Below are 26,144 nucleotides of genomic sequence, written 5' to 3'. Positions count from 1 at the left end.
GGCGTCTAGGACTGCGAGGCTGCTGCCCGGTCCTATTTTGCCTCTGCTGTGGGGGATTGCCGCGACCAGCTTGGGATGGAGGCTGTTCCTCAAGGTCTCCTAGCGGGACATCTTCCTGAGGCGCCGATGGCTGCTCGGGCCTTTATGGGCTCGAGGGTTGGATAGGCGAGCTAGGATTGGGACCCCTGTGGGGTGGCCCATTCGCGGGTTGATCAGGCTATGAGGCAGGTGCAGCCTGATTCCTAGCCAATTGTAAGGCTGCCTCGAGGGCTGCCATGGCTTTGCCCTGGCGATGGTCCATCTCTACCAGCCTTTCACTCAGCTCCACACACTGCCGTTCAATTTCTTGTTGCTGCCGCGCCATGATTTCGACAGCACTTTCCTGGCCAGCCCTCAGATTGGCCAGCTCTTCGTGCAACGCCCCTAGAGTGCTCTTCAGCGTCGCGTCATCCATTTCTTCCTTATCAAATTCCAAATGTGGCTCATCTTCAGCCACGTTGGGAGGAGGAGGAGGAGGAGGAGGCGGGTTAGACGGTGCAGCGCCGACCGCCTGTCCAGTTTTCCTGGTAGTTTTCGCCATTGGTTTTCTCAACAATGCTATATCAAGCTCTCAATGAAAGCACTAGAATGTTGACCCTGATTTTGGCCAACTGACACGGAGTCAAAATACGCTTGGCGTGGAAGATTACGTTGAAAAGAATGTGATGACGAAAATAATAAGGACACAAGATTTTATAGTGGTTCGGCCCCAGGATCTGGTAATAACGTACGTCCACTTAGATTATTATTGATATAAGATCCAAAGGAGTGATCAAAGAACTAGGGTTCAATGAGTTTCACCAACCTCTGAAGAACAAGATAATATCTCAAATAGAATCACTCTAGTCTCAAATAATTCGAAAGCCAAAAGGTCCCTTCCTTGAGCTATCTTTCTCTATTTATAGGCTCAAGGGGGATTACATGAATTTGTTACAAATATTCTTTCCTAAATAATCGGATACTCAGGAAATTGTGGGAGTTAATTTCAGGATTTACAAAGATCTTTATAAAAATTTCATGAAGCATGCAGAACCTGCGACCATACTAGTCCTAGGTAAGTTTCGGCTGCCTACTGCTTGTAATTTGTCTTCTGGTCGATACCCTAGCAGAGTTCCGCCAAGTGTCAGCCACGTGTCCGAGAATCATTTGCCACGTCCTTCGTACCAGTTTTTTGGATAACAGGTATTTTCGTCTAATATGTAACCTATTTCTATATAACGATAGCATATTCAATTATCATCTTTCGAATTTTGAATTAAAATCATAAATCAAGCAAATATCGATCATGTATTTACTAGCATTAAGCAAACATTATATAGATTAGAATAAAGAAGAATAATCAATAGAACATCATAATAAGATTAAATTGAAATCAAAGTGACTACATTAAACCCTAGATAGAGGTGTTTAGTTCATATCAGACATGACTAAAACAACAAAATAATTATTCATAAACATAAAATTCAAAGACTTGAAGAAGAAATAAAAAATATGAAAGTGCAGAAAAACTAATCTCATAATCAAAATTAATATCTAAACTCGTAATTAAAATCTAACATTTTTCCTAATTGAAACCTAAAGTACGATTTCCTCTTTTTTCATAGCCGGGCCGCGACTTGACCTTTCATTTTTAAAGCGATTCAAAATCTTATTCAGGTCTTCAGGCGCCGCGACTCTCTAAACCCCAGTCGCGGTCCGTGTGTTGATGCCCTCCTGGGTTCGCCTTTGAGTTCCATTAGCGCAGCTCTAATTCCCTTCAGCAACCTTGATCTTCTGACTTGACTAGAATCGCGACCCTTAAGCCCATGCCGCAACTCTAATTCCATTATTTCCAAATCTAAGCCTTTCAACATCCTTCATTCATCAAAACTTATTATTATTCATCCTTAGCTCTAATTTAAGTCGAACAACCACCAAAAGCTCCATTTTCCCACCATTTCCTCTTCTTTTAGCATTTAACTCATGATTCGATGCACCAACCTACAACAAAGACAAACAAAAGCGTAATCTTGCACAAAATAAACATAAAGACTCAAGATTACCACAAAAACACATTCTAAAATGACACTAAAATGGAGTTATCATCAAGTTCCTACTGTTTCCCTAAGCTTGGAAGCTTCCAATCTCAATTATAGCTTCAATTCCTATCAATACTTGCCTCAAAACTCAATGAACAATAGTTTTTCTTCAAAATTTCCAAAGCACTTAGAGAGAGAGAGAGAGAGAGTGAGAGAGAGCATGAGCTAGGAGAGAGAGAGTTTTTAAATTTTGAGTTAATAAACTTAGATGAGTTAACTTAAGCAAATGGTTCAAATGACCGAAATACCCTCACTCACCTAAATCCCCCTCAAAGGAAAAAAATTGTTATTTTGACTCTCTAATCACACATTACTCAAAATTCCCAGAAAATTCTGCCAAACCTGGAATATCATTATTTTTCCTAAAATACGACTCATACTCCAATGAGTCCCGTTAACTCATCGAATTACCAAAATACCCCTTGGCTCACCCCAAGCCGAGTATGAATCCCTCGTTTCGACTAAACTGCTATCTTGCTCAAAAGGACCGTCTCATGTCGAATATCTCAAATATATCAACATAATAATGTGGTCTCAATCATATAATCATAATTATATCCTCAGCAGGTCAAAATTACAATTATGCCCCTTTAAATAAAAGCGGGCCTGTTTCGCACATTTAATACACATAGACATGCGTAATTAGTCATATCATAATATAACTCATACAATTCACAAAATCACATAAATATCCAATTAAATCACATAATAATCAATTAATTCCTTGACCGTCCCCTAATCAAGTCACTAAGCCTTATTAGAGGCTTTGGGATGTTACAATAAGGGAGTGAGCTAAAAACCCAGCAAGGAAATGCAAATAAGAACATATAACAAGTAAACACTATACAAAACTAGTCTCGACATTTTAACTTAAAAAATGAAATATCATAGTCATTCCATAATAAACATAATATTCATATAATAAACAACATAAACATATAAGCTATATCTCTGTAAGGTAACAAGGATCTTAGGTCCAAGATTAACCTCAATGCGTCAGCCCTATATGAGTTACGTCATACCTTTGTAACTCCTATTGTTGTGTCGCGTTTATCACGCTAATAACTCTTCTCTTTGAATACAATCATACATCATATCAATAACATACAATTCATCTCATAATATCAAGATCAATTCTCAACGATCCAACATAACACATAAGAATCTAACTAAACTCTTTTCCCCCATATCAACAGCAGGACAACTTCACAACGAGCCTAGAATAAAAATCAAACACTTGTCTTGATATCATGTAAAAAACACATGAACACGTCAAAGATATCCCACGTGTTCATGGGCCATGAACATATGACACCTATCTCATAACAAGTTGCATCGCTTTCTCGATTCTAGCATACTTCATACATAAAATCATTCTTGTTTGTTACACATAAAATCATGGAAAATAATGTCATTACACATAACAATCTTAAAAGTCTTCAAACAAGGACCTTAGACTTACTCAAACAACATATAATTATGATTAAAAATGTATTTACATGTAACATGCATACGTGGGATCATTCTTGAAAATTATGTCAAAGTTGAAATTGTCACTCTTTATTTCTTGACAATTTTACAAAATTCAGCAAGCTTAATTAAACTTTTAAATTAATTACCCATTAATTTCCTAGCATACTTGCTACCATTAGTGATCTTAAACTCACTCCAACAACATGCGTTAAGATTTAATTATGAAATTCCATTAAAACTCACAAACTAATAGTGACTTAATTTGACAATAGGCATAAACTTGCTTAATAATGAATAACTTTTAATCATATTTTTTAAACCATATTTTAAAATAATTGTTCAACTTTTAATCATGTTTTCAAATTTCTACCATAAAATAAGAAACAACATTTTTTTATAAATTAAAATAAAATGTGAAATAGTGTTAATTCTCTTTCTAGAACATGTAACCACATAAAATCATGATATTCATAAAAATTCGAAACTTGTTAAAATTCTTATAGCTCATTTATACACTATATTTATGGCATAAAATTACTATTACATTCATATGCTCGCTATTTTCATAAATTTTAAAATAAAATTCAGCATGTAACTCATTTGTTTTCTTTTATCTTTTAGCATACAATCTCACATAAAATCATAGATTTTTCTTAAAGGAATGAGAGAATAAAACATAAAAAATTAATTATTTTCATTCTTAGCGTCTCTCATGAATTTTATGGCATGAAATTCATTCATATTTTATTCAGTCTTGCTAATTAACAACTAACAATAAAAATTCAGCAAGCACATAAAATCATTAAAAAAAATATTAAACAATGCTTATTAATCTTCCAACAACATATAAATGGGTCTAACAATATACTTTCAACACCTCAATTCCATATATTAAGCATCCAAGACTTATCCACCATATTAAAAACAACCTCAAACGAAACATATATTCTCATGGCCGAAACACATATAGTAAAATAACACAATATACCATAATTTAATATGCTTCTCACTCAATAATTCAAGATAAAAATAATGAAACAAAAAAACACAAAAATCATTGCTGAATTACACACATAAACACTTAATAAAATAATTCCCAAAATTTAATCATGTTTTTTATTCAACACATCAAGAGAATTAATTAATAAAACAAAAACAAATAATTAGAACTCATTTCTTTCCCCTTGGTCGAATTCCCTAGCATAGCACACTTATCAATTTACACAAAATTTTAAGATTCAAACCTAACATGTTTCTAATACCCAAACTTACACTTTTATAACAATTAATCAAGGCATCAAAATCCATTTAAACTAGCAATAACACAATATTAATATACCAACATAAAATCAAATCTTTTAAAAGAAATTGAAGCGTAACATGCTTCTATTTCAAAATATTAACCGCACATATAATCAATATTTTTGCTACATACAAGAACTCTAGATTATGCTCATGCCGAAATCACCTCATCAAATACATAAACAAATAAATGGTTAAAATAAATAAAACTCTAACATACATAATCTAGATTACGGAGAGGAAAATAATAATAATATACACATATGCATACAAGAACCCTATAATGCCTTTCTATGTAATCACCCAATCAAGAAATCCCAAAATCAAAGAAAAAGATGAATATGAAGAATTTTCTGTTACCTCCTTGATAGTGTTAAACCACACTAACTATAGTTTAAGCCTTTGTAAACGCCCTATCTTGTCTAACATTGCAAAAATGCAATTTTTATGATTACTTAAAAAAATGCCAATAATAGTCCAAAAGTTTAGTGGGGCCTTATTAAAATAATGCAACATGGGCCCATTGGTTTAAAACAAAATAAAATGTCTTTATCGAGTTCATGAGAAAATAAATACAATCCCATTGAATTTTGAATAAAATAACTAGACCAATAAATGTTCTATGGTTTTTCTAGATCGACCCCATCCACAAGCTCTCTGTGGCATACTGATAACTTTAGGAATTATAGTTATTTTTATTCTTTTAAACTTATATTTTTATCAAGAAAATAGTGGTTTAGGGTGTTTTGTAGTGCTTTTATTTTAGTTTTGTCAAATATTAATTATAATAAGATGATATTAAATATTAGTTTAGTGTTTAAAAAATATATCCTAACTTGTTGAATTTTGTCTTGACAAATGATTGGTAAAGCTTTGGAAATTTTGAGAAGGATTTGAAACTTGAAGTTAATTAGGATTTTGGGATGCTGCAGCATGGAAGAAACATTACGTTCTGCTTGCCAGTTGTTTCAAAGACCCATGTGGGAGGTTAATTCACTATCAAATCCAACCCAGTTTATTTCTTTAAACTCATTTGAGTTGGGTTGAAAGATAATTAAATGACTTTTGGACCTTTAAATTACTTGGGTCTATTTTTCTCAAAATAACGAAAATGGAAAGGAAGAAAATGAAAGCAGGCCCACGTAGGGAATTTTTTGGAGAAAAGGAAATGACCTAACTTATCATCATTATCAATTTCCCATTTTGGAGATATATACGTTGAGACCAGAAAAGAAAAGGGGGAACCACCTGGTACATTGGAGACCAAATTTTTGGAAGAGCTTGAACGTGGTAGGGAAGAAAAATAGAGGAAAAGCAAGGAGAAAAAGCTAAAAGACAAAGCCATTTGGAGAAATTATTTTGGCTTGATATTCTTACCCATTCTCTTAGAATTTCATTAATTTCTCTTCTATATTTTTGAAGTATGGATTTCATTAAATTGGTTGTTTTTGAGTTGTAACCTTGAGATAAACTTTAAATAGCTAGGATAATTTGAACCCTAATATGTGACTTGTGATATTTTGATTATGATGCTAATGCACTTGAGGTTTATTCATTCAAATATTTCTCATGAGTAATGATTGATCACCTTTAATAAGTAGTTGGGTTAATGTTCAAATCTGAAAAGTTTGGAATTACTTGACACACAATTTGAATGGTGCATGCTTGAATTCATTGATTTCAATATTGTAGTTATATAGACATATATTATCACCATGCATAGTATTATGGAATTGATGCTTGAATTAAATCTTTTAAATTAAATTAGCATAGACATATGTGATTTTATTAAAGGATTAAAACCATAGTACTTTGATGAACACCTATGAAATTAATTGGAATTCTTGACTATTAGACCACTGGTTTCTGCAGCATCACTGTCAGAGTTGCATATTCAACGGATAATTATTCTAGTTGCAATCTTATTATTTGATACTCTTTTCCCAAGTTGTTTATTTTATTTTTCTACATTTAATTAGCCCTTAATTACTTACTTCTTAGATCAAAATCTTTTCATTTTATTCTCTTGCTTTAAAATCATTTTGTTACATTTTAGTTTCAAAATAAAAAACTTAAAAACATTCCTTGTGGAGACGATATCCGGTACTTGCTACTGTATCACTTGTTGTTGACAGTGTACACTTTCACTCAGTTTTATTTTACGCAACAAGTTTTTGGCGCCGTTGTTGAGGATTGTTAAAAGTTCTTTATTGTGAAATTAATTATCTTGTGATTTGGTTTAGTTATCTCTTTATGAATGAGATCCAAGACCCTATTTATCCTAAACTACTCCCTATATATCTTGAAATTGAGCGTACATTCAGAGAAAGAAGCAGAATACAACGATTAGCTCAAGATGGAGTAGTTTGTGATGGATGATCCAGATGGTGAACCACAAGCTCAAAGGGTTGTTGTACCTAAGGACCAAGCCATTAGACAATACATTGTCCCCCTTTTTAATGAGCTTAACCCAGGCATTGTGTGACCAGAAATACAAGCAGCATAGTTTGAATTGAAGCCAGTCATGTTCGAAATGCTTCAAACTGTGGGTCAGTTCAGTGGGATGCCTACCGAAGATCCTCACCTTCATCTTCATCTATTCATTGAAGTGAGTGATTCTTTCAAGCTGCCCGGAGTTACAGAAGATTCCTTGAGACTGAAGTTGTTTCCATACTCTTTCAGAGATACAGCAAGGGCTTGGTTGAACTCCCTCCCATCAGATTCAGTGACTACTTGGCAAGAATTGGCTGAGAAATTCTTGAAGAAATACTTCCCACCCACCAAGAATGCCAAGCTGTGAAATGAGATCACTTCTTTCCAACAACTAGATGAAGAGTCCTTATATGAAGCATGGGAGCGGTTCAAAGAGTTATTAAGAAAATGCCCTCATCACGGTAGTCCTCATTGCATCCAAATGGAGACCTTCTACAATGGTCTAAATGCTCATACAAGAATGGTGGTTGACGCTTCGGCAAATGGGGCAATTTTGGCCAAGTCATATAATGAAGCTTATGAAATTCTAGAGAGGATCTCTAACAATAACTATCAATGGCCAACTACTAGAGCACCTATGGGGAGGAAAGTGTTCGGTGTTCATGAGGATGCTGCACTTACTTCATTGGCAGCCCAAGTTTCTTCTATGTCGAATATTATTAAGAATATGAGTGTGGGTATGAGTCCACAAATGGGTCAACAAAGTGGTTAGCTTGTAGAAGTTTCTTGTGTGTATTGTGGTGATGGTCACACCTTTGAAAATTTTCCCTCTAATTCTACATCAGTGTGTTACATGTTAAATCATAATAGAAATGGCCTTAATTCAAATTCTTACAATCAAACATGGAGACAACACCATAATTTATCATGGAGCAATCAAGGGGCTGGTCCTAATACTTCATCTATGCCTCCTAGGCCTACTTATCCACCTGGTTTTTCTTAACAACAAATACCTATGCCACAAGCATCCCCACCTAGTCCATTTTAGATATGTTAATGGATTATATGGCAAAAATGAATGTAATGATCCAAAGTCAAGTAACATCTATGAGAAACTTGGAGATTCAAGTTGGAAAACTTGCTAATGAGATGCGAAGTCGACCTTTAGGTTCATTTCCAAGTGACATTATCAATCTAAGATGAGAAGGTAAAGAGGAGTGCAAAGCAATAAATTTGAGAAGTGGCAAGGAGTTAGAAGTATCCAAGACAGATTCTGAGCATTAGAGTGAGCCCTCTTCAATCCAAAACAGTGAAAAAATCCAAGGAAGTGTTGAAATTCCTAGTGTATCAAAACATGCCTCTGCCCAGAATACATCAACAATGCCACAACATAGATGCCCAAAAAGTTCAAAAGTACAACAAAAACCACATTTTCCTCAATGCTTTGAGAAGAAAAAGCAAGATGCTCAATTCAAGAAATTTCTAGATGTTTTGAACCAGCTACATATTAACATCCCACTTGTGGAAGCCCTTGAACAAATGCCCAACTATGCAAAAAAATTTAAATATATTCTTACAAAGAAGAGAAGGTTGGGGGAGTTTGAAACTGTAGCTCTAACCAAGGAGTGTATCTCATTCTTGCAGATCAAGTTGCCTCCTAAAAGTGAAGATCTAGGAAGTTTAACCATTCCATGTTCTATTGGAGACTCTTATTGTGGAATGGCTTTGTGTGATTTGGGTGCTAGCATAAACTTGACGTCAATGTATGTTTTCAAGCGGTTAGGGATTGGAGAGGTTAGACCTAAAACAGTTACTCTTCAACTATCTTATAGATCCTTCGCTCACCCTAATGGGAAAATTGAAGATATGTTGGTAAGAGTTGACAAATTTATTTTCCATGCTGATTTTATTGTTCTAGGCTATGAGGCGGATATAGAGGGGGCTATTATTTTGGGGAGGCCACTTCTTGCTACAGGTAGAACTTTGATCGACGTGGAAAAATGGGAGCTCACAATGCGAGCTCAAGATGAGCAATTAACTTTCAAGGTATTCAATCCTATACGTTCTACAGATGATTTGGGGGAGTGTTTGGCCATTCATTTCATGGACTCTAATATGGAGGAAGAGATACCCACAACATATAACAAGAGTTTGAAGATGAAGCTACCTTATGAACAATTTAAGAAAGACAATGAGGCGTGTGAAAGTGTATAAAAGGCACCGTCTCACATGCAACAGCCACATAGAAAGAAGAAAAAGAAGCATGGTAGGAAAGCTCATTCCCAAATTTTGAAACTGGGGCAGCGGGTGTTTTTCTCTAATCCTCAGATGAAAGCCAACTCGTGGCATAAAAAATCAAACTTCTCTGATTCATTCATGGTAATCAAAGTCTATCCTTGTGGTGCATTGGGTTTGCGTGACGAAAATTCAGGAAGAAAGTTTAAGGTGAATGAGAAAGAATTTAAGTTTAGGGGTAGCAAGGTTAAGCAACACAAGACCTCGCCCACCTTACTTAGACTTTGAAATTCTATATGGGAGAGCTGATGTACTTAAAACTGAATCTTGGAGCAGCACAACATATTAAAAAATAAAAATAAAAAATGAAAGAAGAAATGTTATCTCTATTGTATTTTTCATTATTTTTATCCTCCTTCACTGCTAGTTTTATGTGCCTCTAACTGAGTTCAGGTTCTTTAGGGACGGTTTTGATATCATTGGTGTTTTGCTTGATAAAATGGGGAGTATTTTTATGCCTTCATGCTGAGAAAAAAAAGCTAAGTTAAATGCTGGTTTTTGTTGGAAATTCTGAAAAAGTCGGGGGTGATGTTGTTTCTATTCTTCTAAACTCTTTCGCAATGCTACGTCGCGAATTTGGGGAGATTTTGAACAAAAGTTACAGAGAATATGGTCATTTTTCACCTATTTCAGGCAAGCATCGCCTAGGTTGGTGTCAAAAAAAATAAAATAGATGACGAGCCCGAAGATGTGGAAGCCAATGATGTGGAAGAGAGTTTTTCTTTACCTTTTGTATTGTTAATGTTATTTTCTTTTACCTGAGAAACAAGGCTATACCTTTATTTAAGGTATTATGGAGGAGCAACAAGGTCGAGGAAGCGACCTGGGAGCTGGAGGCAGATATGCAGACTCAATATCTCGAGTTGTTCTGGTAAAATTTTGAGGACGAAATTTATGTAAGAAGGGGATATTTGTAAGGTCCCAAATTACCTAATACGGCTTAGGGTCTTGATTAGGGGGCCATGATGATAATTTATGGAAAATATGTGCTTATGTGGTATATTTGTGTGTAATTACGTGATTATGTGAGTTATATTATAAGACGACTAGATATGCATGTTTAGGTGTATTAAATATCCATGTGGGCTTGTTTCTTATTAGAAGGGCAATTTTCGTAATTTGGCCCGTTATGGGCATAATTGTATACATGTGATATAAGTGAGAGACCACATTATTATGTGGGTTTATTTGGGTTACTCGGCACAAGACTATCCTAGGGAGCAAATAAGCGGGAAAGTCACAACGAGACCTAATACCCGACCCAGGGCGAGTCAAGGGATATTCTGGGCATCTAGTACATTACCAGGTTATCAGGTAACGAGAATAAATATTTAAGGATATATTTGGAGTTAGTGAGATTAGGAGGGAATTTAGGAGATTTTGACCATTTTTCCCTCGGTGACATTTTCGGTACCTCGAGCCTCAAGATTTACATAAGATTACTTGAACCTTAAGTAAACAACACAAAAACACTCAAACACTCAACTTTATATCCCCCAACTGACTCTCTCTCTCTCTCTCTCTCTCTCAATTTTAGGTTGATTTCTTGAGAAATCTAAGGGGATTAGTGGCTAAAAGCTTGGGAAATTGAAGGATTGGCTCTAGGATTGGATTAGCTACAGCTAGGAGGATTTAATTCAGAGTTGAGGTGAGCTATAGACTTTATTTTTCATTGAATTCTGTTTTGGTTTGGTTATTCATGAGCTTTGAGGCTCAAGGTTACGAATTTGAGTTTTGGGTGGGGTTTTGAGTGTGTTGAGGTGGGGTTTTGTTGCTGGGAATATGTTGAATCTGTTATGGGGATTTAATTATGGTTCTAGGAATGATTTGGGGTGGTTTTTGGTTGAGTTTGGCTGAAGAAAAAATAGAAACTTCTGGGCTAGTAGGGTCGGGTCGAGCCCTGATCTTGGGGTGTCGCGACCCATGCAAACCATGGGCCAGGTAGGGCTTCTGTTATGGAGGCGTGCTGCGACCCTCTGAGGCAAATCGCGACGTGCATCTTGTTTCCAAGCAGGAGGGGCTCTCTATTCTAGGAGGCGCGTCGCAAACCTTGGGGTCAAGTCGCACCCCGCCTGGGCATTTTTTGATGACAAAATTTTAGTTGCACAAGGTCCTCGCATTGTGACCATCAAAATATAAGCTCATGATGGAAATAGCCAAGCCTGACCTTGCGCCTTGTGCTAAAGGCCTCGCAAAAAAGCTTGGCGAAGCACGGTCTCACGCCACAAGGCCTCCATCTCGCAAAGCACGGTCTCGCACCACAAGTCCTCCATCTCGCAAGGCACCGTCTTTCTCCACAAAGCCTCAGTTATTCGAAGCATGGTCTCGCACCACAAGGCCTCCATCTCGCGAGGCACCATCTCGTGCCACGAGGCCTCTGTCTCACGAGGCACCATCTTGTACCAAGAGGCCTCCGTCTCAGGAGGCACCGTCTCACACCACAAGGCCTCCAACTCGCGAGGCACTGTCTCGTGCTACAAGGCCGCTATCTCACGAAGCACCATTTCATGCCACAAGGCCTCCGTCTCACGAGGCACTATCTCGTGCTACAAGGCCTCAATTTCATGAAACACCGTCTCGCGCCACAAGGCCTCCGTCTCACGAGGTACGGTCTCACACCACAAGGCCTCAATCTCGCGAAGCACCGTCTCACACCATAAGTTCCCCATCTCGCAACGGTGCCTTGCTAAGCACGCCCTCGGCCACGAACCTCCGCCTCACACCGGCATCTCGTGTGGTATAGCCTTGTACATGGTCTTTCCCCCCGCAACAAGAATCACGCGAGGCTCTTTCCTCCCATGCCTCTTGGGGCAGGTCTCCCATGAGGACCCATAAGAACTTCAACATCAAAATTAAAATAATAGGACACCTTGTGAGGATAAGAACCCACACATGACCCAAAAAGATTATGCAAGTACGAAGTACGTATGGGGGTATGGCCCTAAAAACCCTAGATGTCTGATCCTAATCTCCACACCAGACAAGTAGTGGTCATATGGGCAAGGTACCATATGTGGTCCTTCCAAGCCAGCCTCTGATGTTCGTACTAAACAGATAGTGGAGGTACAACCAGGTACAAAAATTGAGGTGCTCCCATAGACCCTTGGCATGTACTGGAGCCGACCACCGCACTCCTGGCACCACCACCATCCGTAGACTACATATGCAGGGTCATGTTCCCGAGGACCAACATGTACAATGAGTTAATAGTGCTCTACTATAAATATGAATTCCCTTCACCTGAGAAGGGGGTCGAATTTTGGGAGTTTTGTAGTTAGTCATTTCTAATGAAAACACAAATTCTATGTTCTCTCTATTTTCCATTCTAAAATTCTAACATTTACGTTTTGTGTTCTTGAAACCATCAGGAAGTTTGCTTCCAATTCAGTCGATTTAAGTTCATTTCTTTTACAATTCACAAAGTGCTTGATCTAACTTATTTGATGAGTTCTTACCATCAATAGTTTGGAAGCGTCTGTGGCAAGGATAAGTGTTGAGCCACTGTTATTATATTGATTCTAGCAGGGAAAGATGCCAAGACGTTCTAAGCGTTTAAGAGAACCACGAGAGGTTGAGGTCCACTTGGACGGAGATTAGCTAAAAGCCTCCATGAGGAATCCTCTACCACCCGAAAATGTGGATGCACCAAAGGATCCTAGGGCTCCTGAAGATGAGAGGGAGGATTCATCCTCAGCTGTCCAACCCAATGAAAACTATCCAAGACCAGCGGTTTCCCCTATGGGTGACGCAGGAGTGTTTCCTCCCCAAAGGCCACTGCAGGTGCCGAACTCTAGGTGGCAAGATCTAGGTCCTTCAACGCGCATGCCCGACAAGAGTCCCCAAGTACATTCCATAAGCTTGAGCTCTAGGACTCGATTCTATAAAGAGGAGATATGCAAGTTACACCAAAAGAATCGAAGGCTAGAAACCACCTTAGAAAATATGTAAGAGGTGTTATTTGGCCTGTTACAGGGAAAGCCAAGCATGCCTCTTCCTAAGTGAAAGAAAAATGGTGATGAGGCAGGAGAAACCACAATCCCTATAGATGACGGGAGGACTTGACTCTCCACTAGCAATACCCTTCGGCCAAAGCAGCATGACATCCTGGGCAGGAGAAGCAGCCTAAGAGTCTAGAGCAGAGGAACGATGCTAACCCTCAAAACGAAGTTGAGGTTGCTTCAAGGGAAACACCCCTAGACTTGAGGGAAGAGCTCAACAGGAAAAGGACAAATGAGAGGACCACACCTCCTGTGGCTCCCCCTAAAGAGAAAATGAAAGGAAAGGCCAACCCATCCAACTTGAGACACTCCTTGAACAAAAGGAGACAAGACTTAGACACCGAGGTGAGGAGCCTACGGAGCAAGATAATCATCGCATCTGGGGGGCACGCTGTCAATGACGAGTTTGATTACGATTAACCCTTCATTAGGGAAATCCAAGCCGTGCGGCTCCCAACCAACTTCAAAGAGCCTCACATGACCCCTTACGAGGGAAATACGGATACAAAGTACCATCTTGACGCGTTCAATGACCTGATGAAGTTAAGGGGAATTAATAGCAGAGTCAGATGCCACTGCTTTGCTATCACATTAAAGGGTCCTGCGTACAAGTGGTTCAAGAGACTCCAGCGAGGGTCCATCAGGTCTTGGCTACAATTTTTTGATGAATTTCTCCAGCAACATCACGTTGTGTGTGATTACACCATGCCAGGCACCAGCCTCGCTAACGTAAAACAAGGAGAAGATGAGAGCCTGAAGAGCTATATCCATAGATTCAATATAGAGGCAGCCAAAGTAGAAATCCTAGCCTGAGGGGAGTTAAAATGGCCATTACAGCTGGAGTGCGCCCGGGTAGTAAGCTTTGGGATAACATGCTAAAGAGGGAGGTCACCGACTTAGATGATTTCTACGAACGGACACAAAAATACCTCCGTGTTGAGGATGGTCACGAGAGTTAAGGCTTGGAAGGGCGAGTCATCCCTAAAACCCTCAATCCGTGAACGCCTAAATAACGCAGATAAAAAGAGGGCCTACGAAGGGTCGAGAGATGATCATCCTCGAAAGCCCCAATGTGTAGGAGAACACAGACAAACCCCATACGGAACATATCTTCATCATGAATGAGAATTAGGTCCCCTTCAGGAGACCCCCACCAATGAAGAAAGATCGATCAAAAAGAGACCCCAGTAAGTATTTTCAGTATCATATGTAGGGGACACTTGGGTAGATACGCCCGCAAAAAAAATAAAAGAGCGGAAAAAGGACTTCCCTCACCACGGGCACAAGATGTAGCCCCAGAGGTGCAAGGAGAGGTTAGGACCATCTTCGGAGGACCAAGATTCAGAGGCGAATCGAGGAAGGGGCGAGATAGATATGCCAGGCGAAGTCCACCTCCATGCGTCTTAAGTTTGGTGCAACAACCCCCAAAATGTTTTAAGGGGGAAAACGACTCAATAACCTTCATTGAAGAAGACGCATGGGGTGTGCATTTTCTGCACAACGACCCCTTGGTGTTGACTATAAAACTTGCTAACATGAGGGTGCATCGGGTCCTGGTGGACAATGGGAACTCCATAGACATCCTATATCACCCAGCCTTAGAGAAGATGGGACTGAGCATCAGGAACATAAAGCCCTGCAATACCTCCTTGTATGGGATTATAGGAGACTCAATGCAGCCCATAAGTGCAATGGAAAACTTTGTCATGGTAGACTGTGTATCGGCCTTCAATGCGGTATTAGGGAGACCCTCCCTAAGAGAATTGAAGGAAATAACCTCAGTATATCAGTTGACCATAAAATTCTCGACTCCTAGAGGGATAGTGAGCATGAAAGGCAAGCAGAAGGAAGCGAGGGAATGTTATAACACGTCCTTCCGCACAGCCATGAAACCATGAGTGCCTATGGCGATGGTGGTGCATGGAAGTGAAAACCCGCACAAATTAGACCCCCGGGCCATAGAGGAACCTAGGGCTGAGCCAGTAGAGGAATTGGAAGAAGTCACAGTTATGAATGAGTCGTTGAGGAAGCTGAAGGTAGGGAGAAACGTTCATGATACCGTAAAAGAGAAGTTGGTAGAATTTCTTAATGATAACCTTGATGTCTTAGCCTGGAGTCACGAGGACATGGTGGGGATAGATCCATCAGTCATGTGCCATCACTTCAACATTGGCCCAAAAACAAGACCTGTGAGGCAGAAATGGAGGGCGCTAGATCCGGAGAAATACGCGACCCTCAAAGAAGAAGTTGTCAAGTTGAAGGCATATGGATTTATTTGAGAAGCATTCTACCGTGTATGGATATCCAACCCAGTCCTAGTCCCAAAGCCTAATTGGGAAGTGGAGGACTTGCGTGTATTTTACTAACCTTAACAAAGCCTGGCCCAAGGATAGCTTCCCGCTTCCTAGGATAAATCAGTTAGTAGACGCAACGTCTAGGCACAAGCTACTCAGCTTCATGGACGCCTATTACGGGTACAACCAAATACCCATGAACCCAGCCGATGAAGAGCATACTTCGTTTATAACGGAAAAGGGACTCTATTTCTACAAGGTGGTGCCTTTTGGGTTAAAGAACATGGGTGCTACTTATCAAAGGTTGGTAAACAGAATGTTTGCAAATCAGATAGGAAGAAATATGGAAGTATATGAGGATGATATGTTGGTGAAGAGAAAGAGAGTAGAAGAGCTCATAAACGACGTCAGTGAAATGTTTTACACCCTCCGAAGATTCATAATGAAGTTGAACCCACTCAAGTGCACCTTTGGACTTTCGTCAGGGAAGTTCCTCGGTTTTATGGTAAATTCCGAGGGTATTAAGGCCAATCTTGATAAAATCATAACATTATTGGAAATGAGCCCACCGAGAAACAAAAAGGAAGTGCAATGCTTGACAGGGAGGGTAGTAGCACTCAACAGGTTCATTTCCAGATCCACCGACAAGTGTCTCCCCTTCTTCAACATCCTAAAAGGGAACAAAAAGTTCGCTTGGGATGAAGATTGTCTAGAAGCCTTTGCTAAGCTAAAAGAACACCTCAAAAAACCGCCCCTTCTGGCTAAGCCAGAAAAAGGGGAAAGGTTGTACCTATACTTAGTAGTTTTGGAACATGCCATTAGTGCCGCGCTAGTCAAAGGGGAAAATAAGCACCAATAGCTCGTATACTATGTCAGCAAGCAGTTGGTAGATGCAAAAAACCAGTACCTAGAAATAGAAAAATTAGCATACGCCTTGGTGGTGGCATCACGAAAGCTTAGGCCCTATTTTCATGCTCATGCTATTGAAGTGCTCACCAACACCCCATTGCATCAAGTCTTGCATAAGCCAAAGACTTCAGGAAGGTTGCTAAAATGTTCGATTGAATTAAGTCATTTCGACATCACTTATACCCCAAGAATATCAATCAATGGGCAGGTACTTGCAGACTTTACAGTCGAGCTTGCCTACCGACCCCATGAAGAGGGAGAAATAGAAGAAAATGAACTGACTTACGGAGGAGAAGAAAAGAAACCTGAAGAATGGAGCCTCCATGTAGACGGAGCGTCCAACGAAGGAGGGTCAGGAGCTGGCATTGTAATGAGGGGACCTGGGGGGCAGAAGATATATTGCGCAATAAGATTTGGATTTGAAGCTTCCAACAATGAAGTAGAATATGAAGCACTCCTAGCTGGCCTGCAACTAGCCAAGGAGATGAAGATAACAAATATGCATGATTTTAGTGACTCACAATTGGTGGTATTTTTAGGTGAAAGGTGAATATCAAGAAAGAGGCCCAAAGATGGTTGCATACGTGGCCAAGGTGAAAGGGTATTTAGACTAGCTGGAACAATATACCATAGAACAAATACCAAGAGAAAAAAATGAATGTTGATGCTCTCGCAAAGCTTGCCTCCACCTGAGATGGAGATACGCTTGAGTCCATCCCTGTAGCATACCTGTCCAGACCAAGCATAGCAAAAGGGGAAGTTCACATGGTCAATGTTCCCAAGGATTCATGGACCAACCCCATCTCGAGGTACTTAAGTGATGGAACATTGCCTTTGGACAAAAAGGATGCCCGCAAGCTGGTTTACAAAGCCATCCAATACACCCTGGTAAATGGAGTCTTGCATAAAAGAGGCTTCTCGACCCTGCTCCTCCGGTGTATAAACAAGGAGGAGGCTTTGAAGGCTCTACAAGAGATACACGAAGGAGAATGTGGAAATCACGCTGGGGGCAATCCACGACAAAAAATGCCATGTGACAGGGGTATTATTGGCCTACCATGGAAAAGGACACGAGTGACTTCGCAAGGAGATACAACAAGTGACAACGGCAAGCGAACTACCCCAGACAGTCATCAAATGAGCTAGTGAGCATGACCAGTCCATGGACATTTGCTGTGTGGGGGATCGACTTGATTGGCACGTTACCAGCAGGAAAAGGAGGAGCAAAGTATGCGATTGTAGCAGTAGATTACTTTACCAAATGGGTTAAAGCAGAGCCTCTAGTCAATATAACGACTAAGCATGTCACTGCATTTGTCAACAAGCTTATTGTCTGCAGGTATGGGGTGCCCAACAAGATAATCTCTGACAACGGCACCCAGTTTGAAGGAGGGTTGTTTGATGAATATTGTAGAGAAAAGGGAATCAAGTGGAGTTTTTCCATCATAGTACATCCATAAGCCAATTGACAAGTGGAGGCCATCAACAAGATCCTCAAAAAGAACCTGAAAATGAAATTGGAGAAGTTGAAGGGAGCCTGGATTGAAGAAATGCCTAATGTGCTTTGGCCCTAAAGGACCACCCTCGTTCTACAACTAGAGAAACACCTTTCACCTTAGCCTATGGGTGTGAGGTTGTTCTTCCAATAGAAATGAAAGTCAACTCTTTCCGTGTACAAGCATACGATGACCGAGCTAACCACGCAGCATTGGCTGAGAATTTGAACTTGTTGGAGGCAAGAAGAGAAAAGGCACAGCTGAGGTTGGCAACGTACCAATAGCGGGCCGCAAGCACGTTTGGATGATACCATGGTACCCAAAGCGTGGAACGCATAGCACCTAAACAAATACTATTAGTAAGACCTCCATATCTGATGCAAGAACGTCTTTACTTTGTCCAAGTACGCAATGTCAGGTTAAATAGTTAAGAATTAAGGAGGTTATCCCAGAAGCCTCTATAGATGCAATACTGCCATGAGCACCTTTGTAATCTATCTATCTTTAATGAGAGTATTTCATATTTTATCTTAGTCTTTATTTTTTTCCTTTTTTCATGAAAACACCCATATAACAGATATGCACACACAGTGGGGATAAAACAACCAGAGTGCTCAATGAGATAAATCACACTAACTACTTGGGGGGCAGGAAGGAGATATATATATAATGATGATGAAAAACCCCGCGAGGCATCCCTTGAATTCATAAAGATTAGATACCCCTATGGATATCAAAGGAGTCATAAGGAGGGTATAAAAGAAAGAGCCTCGTAAAGCATCTATTGGGTTCATGAGGATTAGCTACCCTCATGGATATCAGGAGAGCCATTGCAGGGGTAACACCCTTGAATGAAGAGGTAACAAGACAAAGGTATTCCCTAAATTAATGAGGAAAAACTAGCCTTGTAGATGACAAGAGGGCCTAGCAGATAGGCAGAAACAACCTCCTAGAAAAGGTCAGTATCTCCATGAGGAGTAGGGCTTCAAGAGGAATGTATGTCAATAAGTCTTGAGCGGCAGTCAAGCCGTCCAACCAAAAAGGGTCCCAAAGGAGAGCCTTGCAAAAATAGTACTATACACAACGACGGGAAGGACGCTTCTCGCAAAAAATCACAAGCGCGCGCAAAAATATATAAAAGGATAGTAAGAACCCAAATGGTCAATATATCCTTACAAATACAGTCAAGGTTCACCAAAGAGACTATCGAACCCCTTTTGCTTCTGCATACAGGAGCAGGCTCAAAAGATCATATATATATATAAAGTCATGATAAAGCTGCAGGATAAAGCCAACACCAACCACAACTGTACTTAAAAAAGTTCCTGAAGGAAAAATCCAGGAACCTAGAGAAACCTCTCCGGTATAATAAGGTTTGAATAATTATACAACCAAATTGAAATGGGAAAATGAAAGTTGTAAAAATGAAATCTCAAGGCCTCCAGCCATGAGCATTCCACTCGGTCGCCTTGGCAACGGCATATCACAAAAGAAGGAGAAGTCGAAACAACGATTCTGCCTCCACACTCCATATAGGGTGCACTCCACAGACTTGTATTCAACCTGTGCTAGATCGGCCTCTTAGAGGGTAATCTTCTCCCACAACACCTCAGCCTGGGCTTCCACTCTCTTCTTCTTTTTGGATGACGAAGAGGCCTTCATCGGGGATTTTTCTAGCTTGAGATTGGCATTAGCAAGTTGTCCCTCAAGCTCATGAACTTTGGCCACAAGATGATCCCTTTCAGCGTTGGACGAAGATAGGTCATCTGCCGAATCTATCAAGCGCTGAGCCACCAGAGACGTCTACAAGGAAGCAAAAAGTGAGTAAATAGGGAACCCAAAACACAAAAAAGAAAAAAAAACCAATGTATGATGCATGAACTCACCCAAGTAGTGGACTGCATAAGGGTCTCCCCAAGTTCCGCAATGTTAAAATTTTTGAGACCTCTCCACTCGGTCTCGGGGATATCCTCGATAACCCAGGCATACCTTTGCACATAAGGGGCTGATGTGCAACTCACCTAGAACATCCCCTCCAAATCAGGAGCGTATGAGGTGGGGACAGATGACCCACTCATCGAGCGAGGAGGAGGCTCGGAGCATTAGATGAAGGCTTCCTGGAATAGCCATGACTAGCGAGGGCATGAGGGAGATTGTTAAATTCATCGTAAGATGGCAATACGAAGCACCCTTGTAGGAACTATGGATCGTGGGAATGAGATTTCATGCCACGATCCATAGAAGCATAAGAAGGGCGTCCCCTGGTGGCTGGACACAATCTGGTTGGACATTTAGATTAAGGTGAAGTCTCCTAAGGCACCCATTCAACATCACCATCATTGAGTGAGGTTCTGTCAGAGCTGCCTTCTTCTTTCGCGCAGAAATGTGCCATAGAAGGTCGGGCTCCGAAACCATAGATAGACCATAGTAGTTGAGGTTGGCCACAGTAAAAAAATGGGCAGCCATTTTTGTTGAAGGGCCCGCATCAAGGAAGACATCCACCGGTGCTGCCTCTAACTCAGGAACGCCAGGGATAGTAAAATCTCTGAACAACCAACTCAGCTATCAGTATGAGTGTAAAATCCATAATAGCAAGCTCAATGTAGAAGAAAAGACTTGAAGTACTTACTTGGAGAGGAATGGAAATGTTCGTGGAAAAAAAGAGGACCTTTGACAAAGAAAAAGTCCTACTTCCATGAACCCGGGTTAGAAATGGATCATTTGATCAAAGAGACCTGGGAGTTGGCCTTCTGTAAAAAGTAGAAGCCCTTCGACTTAGGAGTGGGCATGAGGTTGTACATGAAATGCACCTGCTGGGTTGTCGGAGCGCGACCATTAAGCTTCATGAACACCATGTACAGGCAGTTCAAGGTCAACCAGCTATTGGGTGCCAGCTGGAGTGGAGCGAGGTCAAAGTGGTTCAGGATCATGATGAAAAACGGGTGTAGAGGAATGGTCCCAACTGCCTTCAAAATATGTTCGCTCAAAGCGACGTAGCCCCCCGGGGGGGCGGTTATTTGCCCGACATTTATTGGATGGTACATACAGTTTGTACTCCTTACTAATATGGTATTTCTCAAACAACTCTAACAGTCTGTTCTCCGACACGTTAGAAACAATGGTGGAAGCTAGAAGAGGACCGGAGTCCAGCTTCTCAGGAGCAACCTGTCGCCTCAATCTCTTTGACATGTCTGTAAAATCAAAGGAAATAGGTGAAGTCAAAACCGAGCACTTTACCCTCCATTTTCTTCTTTTTTCGAGAGCTTTCCATCGAGACATCGGGTGTGGGAGCATCAAACAAGGGTGGACTGAAGACAAAGGCTAATGGGAACCAGGAGCGACCTCAGAACCGCTAGGAGGACGCGGAGGTGAGGGTTCTGGAGGGAGGTTGCCCTCCATGAACTCCAGCTCCTTTTGTAGGTCAAGAAGGCTCACTCTGAGGATGACTAGGTAGCCATTAGAGTCAAAGGAAAATGGAGCTCCATCACCCCTCAGAATCGAGCCCATCTCGCTTTCGACAACCCAAATGTTTTGCCTAAGCTCAGCCATGCATTCTAAGTGACATAGATGAGTCCTCCTTAAGGTGTCGTATCTTTTGTAGGGATTGTTTTCGAGGGAACCCGAGTCTGAGGTCAAGTCTACAAAATTGACCCCCAGAGGAACACTAAAGGACCCCTCAAATGCCATAAATTCATGCCTCGTTGGTAATACAGGTGCAAGTGTATGTGGAAAGTGTACTACAAGATACAAAGGAATAAGCTCAAAACCTCTAGACACAAGTGCTCAAAATGACCAAGTACGGGGTGCAATGGAGGGTATACATGCTAATGGGTGCAAATACATAAGCAGCTCATGAGGAGTTCCGGCCGAGGCAATCCTTCCAAAATAACGCTAATTTAGACCCATTAAACACAAGAAAGGATGAAGGCATACCTTGGGTGGGTGAAGTTGCGCACTGTCACAGCTGCAAAAGTACCGAGGTACGCGCCTACAAAAAGAAAGGAGATAGAAAGACACAATTTTTAGTCCCCGAGTACATTTATAAATATTTATAAAAAAAAAAAGAGAAAAGAAAAACAAAGTGCCCTTGTGAGGGATAGAACCATTCACCTCTTGGAAGCTTTGAAGACAAAAGCACCACCAAGCTAATAGAAGTAAGGGTAGTAATTGTCTTTGAGAAGAATACCTATTTATAGGAGACTCAAACTCATCCTAGCCATTGAATCCAATGTTTGATCTATGGTCAAGAATGAAGCCAAAAACCCACATTGGGATCCGCGAAGCCAAATGGTAGGATCACATTTATCCTCAAGGAATCATAAGGATCACCACCCCAAAGTGTGTTATTTCACACCACCAAAGCAAAGAAACACACTAACACCACAAGTGGCTTGAAGACACCATATCAAAACGTCTACCGGAGTGCCTTAAAACCCTCCCATAGACTAGTGGGCAAGTGTGGATGCAAAAAATTTAGTTGCAGAAGGTGCCACCTTATGACCCTCAAAATATGCATGCACGATGCATGCACCACATGAGCCCCATGACAACACTTGGCGAAGCACGGTCCCACACCACAAGGCCTCCATCTCGCGAGGCACGGTCTCGCACCACAAGGCCTCCATCTTGCAAGGCACCATCTCACGCCACAAGGCCTCCGTCTTGTGAGGCATAGTTTCGTGCCACAAGGCCTCAGTCTCGCAAAGCACAGTCTCACGCCACAAGGCCTCCGTCTTGCGAGGCACTATCTCGCGAAGCACTATCTCGCGCCACAAGGCCTTAGTCTCACGAAGCACCATTTCGCATCACAAGGCCTCCATCTTGTGAGGCACCGTCTCACGCCACAAGGCCTCCATCTCACAAGGCACGGTCTCTCTCCACAAGGCCTCAATCTTTCGAAGCATGGTTACGTGCCACAAGGCCTCCGTCTCACGAGGCACTATCTCGCGCCATAAGGCCTTAGTCTCGTGAAGCACCATTTCATGCCACATGGCCTCCATCTCAGGAGGCACTATCTCGCGCCACAAGGCCTTATTCTCGTGAAGCACCGTTTCACGCCACAAGGCCTCCGTCTCGTGAGGCACCGTCTCACACCATAAGACCTCCGTCTTGGAAGGCACGGTCTCACGCCACAAGGCCTTAGTCTTGTGAAGCACCGTCTCATGCCACAAGGGCTCCATCTCACGAGGCACGATCTTATGCCACAAGGCCTCAGTCTCACGAAGCACCGTCTCATGCCACAAGGTCCTCATCTCGCAACGAGGCCTCGTTAAGCATGCCCTCGCCCACGAACCTCCGCCTCGCACCACCTTCTCATGAGGTATAGCCTTGCACATGTTCTTTCCCCCCACATCGGGCATCACTCGAGGCTCTTGCCTCCCATGCCTCTTAGGGGCAGGTCTCCCATGAGGACCCGTAAGGACTTCAACATTCAAAGGTTAAAAGAATAGGATGCCTTGTGAGGATAAGAACCCATGCATGACCCAAAGAGATCATGTAAGTACGAAGTATGTATGGGGGTACAGCCCTAAAAACCCTAGATGTCTGATCCTAATCTCCATGCCAGACAAGTAGTGGTCATACGAGCAAGGTACCTGATGTGGTCCTTCTAAGCCAGCCTCTGATGTTCGTACTAAACAAATAGTTGAGGTACAACTAGGTACTAAAATTGAGGTACTCCTGCAGACCCTTGGCGTGTACTGGAGCTGACCACCACACTCCCAACACCACTACAATCCGTAGACTAAATATGCAAGGTCATGTTCCCAAGGGACCACCATGTATAGTGAGCCAATAGTGCTCTACTATAAATATGACCTCCCTTCACCTGAGAAGGGGGTCGCATTTTGGGAGTTTTGTAATAAGCCATTTCTATTGAAAACACACATTCTACGTTCTCTCTATTTTCCATTCTAAACTTCTAGCATTTACATTTTGTGTTCTTGAAACCATCAGGAAGTTTTCTTGCAGTTCAATCGAGTTAAGTTCACTTCTTTTACAACTCACACAGTTCTTGATCTAACTTAGTTGACGAGTTCTTACCGTCAACATCTTTGGCTACCTTAGGTCTTGAGTTATTGGAACTCAAACCTAAGGGCTCGGGATCGATTCTACTATTCGGTTTCATAGAATTCGACGTCTCGAATGCTAGGACTCGGTCCGAAAGCCCTTAATTTCTCGTTATTGACAGGATTCTATATTATGGTTTTTAGTAGGTTCTCGCTAGGGGCGCAGAACCTGGATCGTGCTCGAGGGTCGTTCATATTATACTTTGCATTCGGACTTGAGGTAAGAAAACTGCCCCCAATACGTGATATATGTGATTAGGGCTCGGGCCCCTGAGAATGAACGTGATTGAGTTAGGTTTGTGCTTGTGGATTAAACATACTTGATTACTCTGTTTCTGGCTAAGTGTTATATTATTGTTCGCATGATCTGCGTAGTTAGAGGTTGGCCCCGTTAAGGAACATGGTTATTACTTTTTTTCTTTGGGACTCAATTCATTCTTCTCAAATTTTACAAAAATAAGAAAGCAACATTTTTCTTTAAAGTTAAAAAAAGTGTGACATGTTTTATATTCTTCTCTAAAACTCATAATTTCATAAAATAACGCTATTTATAATTAGTTAAACTTGGTAAAACAAATAACTCATAGTATATACATTATAAATCACCTTAAGCATTCATGATTCCCAATTTCACAACCTCTTAAAATAAAATTTCAGCACATATTTTATTTAATTTCCTTATCTTTTAAACATACATTCTCACATAAAATCATATAGTTTCTTATACATATACAAGAACAACATGTACAAAATTAATACCTTTTTCATTTTTAACATATATCATGAAATCATAACATAAAAATAACTCTCTTTCAATCATACTTTTCAAGCAACATTTTATTCAAATAAAAATTAGCAAGCACATAAAATCATAAAAGTGCTTATACAATGCTTATTAATCTTTTAACAATTTATCCTAACATGTTTCTACACTTTGAACACTTCAATATCACATTTAAACATGCAAAACTAACAATCAAAATCATTAAACAACCCTAACAACAACAAACACTCATGGCTGAAATACTCTTAGCATACTAACACGAAAATGCCACAATTATTAACATGCTCATTACCCAATGATTTAAAATAAAATAAAGAAACAAACACAACTGATAACCCTTTTAAAATACCCTAGGCCGAAAAACTATATGTCTTTTTACCAAAATAATTTTCCAAAATTTATCATGTATTTTTATCAAACCAAAAATACAATTGAAATAAAAGAATGACACAACCATAGAACACCACATCTCCTCTTGGCCGAAACCTATAACATATTACTATCCATTGATTTTTCCAAAATTAAAATTAAACATAGCATGTTTCTAATATCAAGCTTGCTTTATTTTAATCAAATCATCAAAATTCAAGACACAATAACAACACAATAATAGGATTTTAACATAACATCATGCATAAATCATATATTGAATAAAAACGAATGTACATAATCTACCATTATTAATATTTCCAATAAAACAATAATGGATTAAAATCTCTCAAGAAAATAAAAAAACACAATAACACAACATCCTAATCTAAACATATTCTCTCATGAAAACAATCCAAAACAAGAATAAAATACACAACAACATCCAAGAAAGCAAAAGCACTACAATATCCATTACCTCCTTGGTAGTGTTCACGAACACACTAACAATGATCAAGTCATTGACACTACTACAAAATACCCTTTACGAGACACTTTTTTAGGACATGCACATAAATACAAGTCCATAAAAATATTTATGGAGTT

General features: G+C 40.4%; 2 protein-coding genes and 1 non-coding gene across 3 annotated transcripts; 1 reads left to right on the top strand and 2 right to left on the bottom strand.

Annotated features, from left to right (window-relative positions):
- Window positions 1–7,683: 7,683 nt before the first annotated feature.
- LOC133792961 (small nucleolar RNA R71) lies at window positions 7,684–7,790 on the bottom strand. Its single transcript, XR_009874421.1, has one exon. It is a non-coding gene; the product is annotated as a small nucleolar RNA R71 (small nucleolar RNA).
- A 915-nt stretch (window positions 7,791–8,705) lies between these two features.
- LOC133791713 (uncharacterized) lies at window positions 8,706–9,539 on the top strand. Its single transcript, XM_062229632.1, has one exon. The coding sequence runs from the start codon at window positions 8,706–8,708 to the stop codon at window positions 9,537–9,539; it is 834 nt and encodes a 277-aa protein (XP_062085616.1).
- A 13,583-nt stretch (window positions 9,540–23,122) lies between these two features.
- Window positions 23,123–23,569, bottom strand: LOC133791712 (uncharacterized). Its single transcript, XM_062229631.1, has one exon. The coding sequence runs from the start codon at window positions 23,567–23,569 to the stop codon at window positions 23,123–23,125; it is 447 nt and encodes a 148-aa protein (XP_062085615.1).
- Window positions 23,570–26,144: the final 2,575 nt, after the last annotated feature.

The sequence above is a fragment of the Humulus lupulus genome, chromosome 7 (genome assembly GCF_963169125.1).
Source record: "Humulus lupulus chromosome 7, drHumLupu1.1, whole genome shotgun sequence".
NCBI classification, from domain to species: domain Eukaryota; kingdom Viridiplantae; phylum Streptophyta; class Magnoliopsida; order Rosales; family Cannabaceae; genus Humulus; species Humulus lupulus.
The sequence above is the reverse complement of the archived record's forward strand: the minus strand, read 5'-3'. Positions and strand labels throughout refer to the sequence as shown.

Bases quoted from the DNA above. Each gene is read 5' to 3' on its own strand.
- LOC133791712 (XM_062229631.1), bottom strand. From the start codon at position 23,569: ATGAGGACCTTGTGGCATGAGACGGTGCTTCGTGAGACTGAGGCCTTG.
- LOC133791713 (XM_062229632.1), top strand. From the start codon at position 8,706: ATGCCACAACATAGATGCCCAAAAAGTTCAAAAGTACAACAAAAACCA.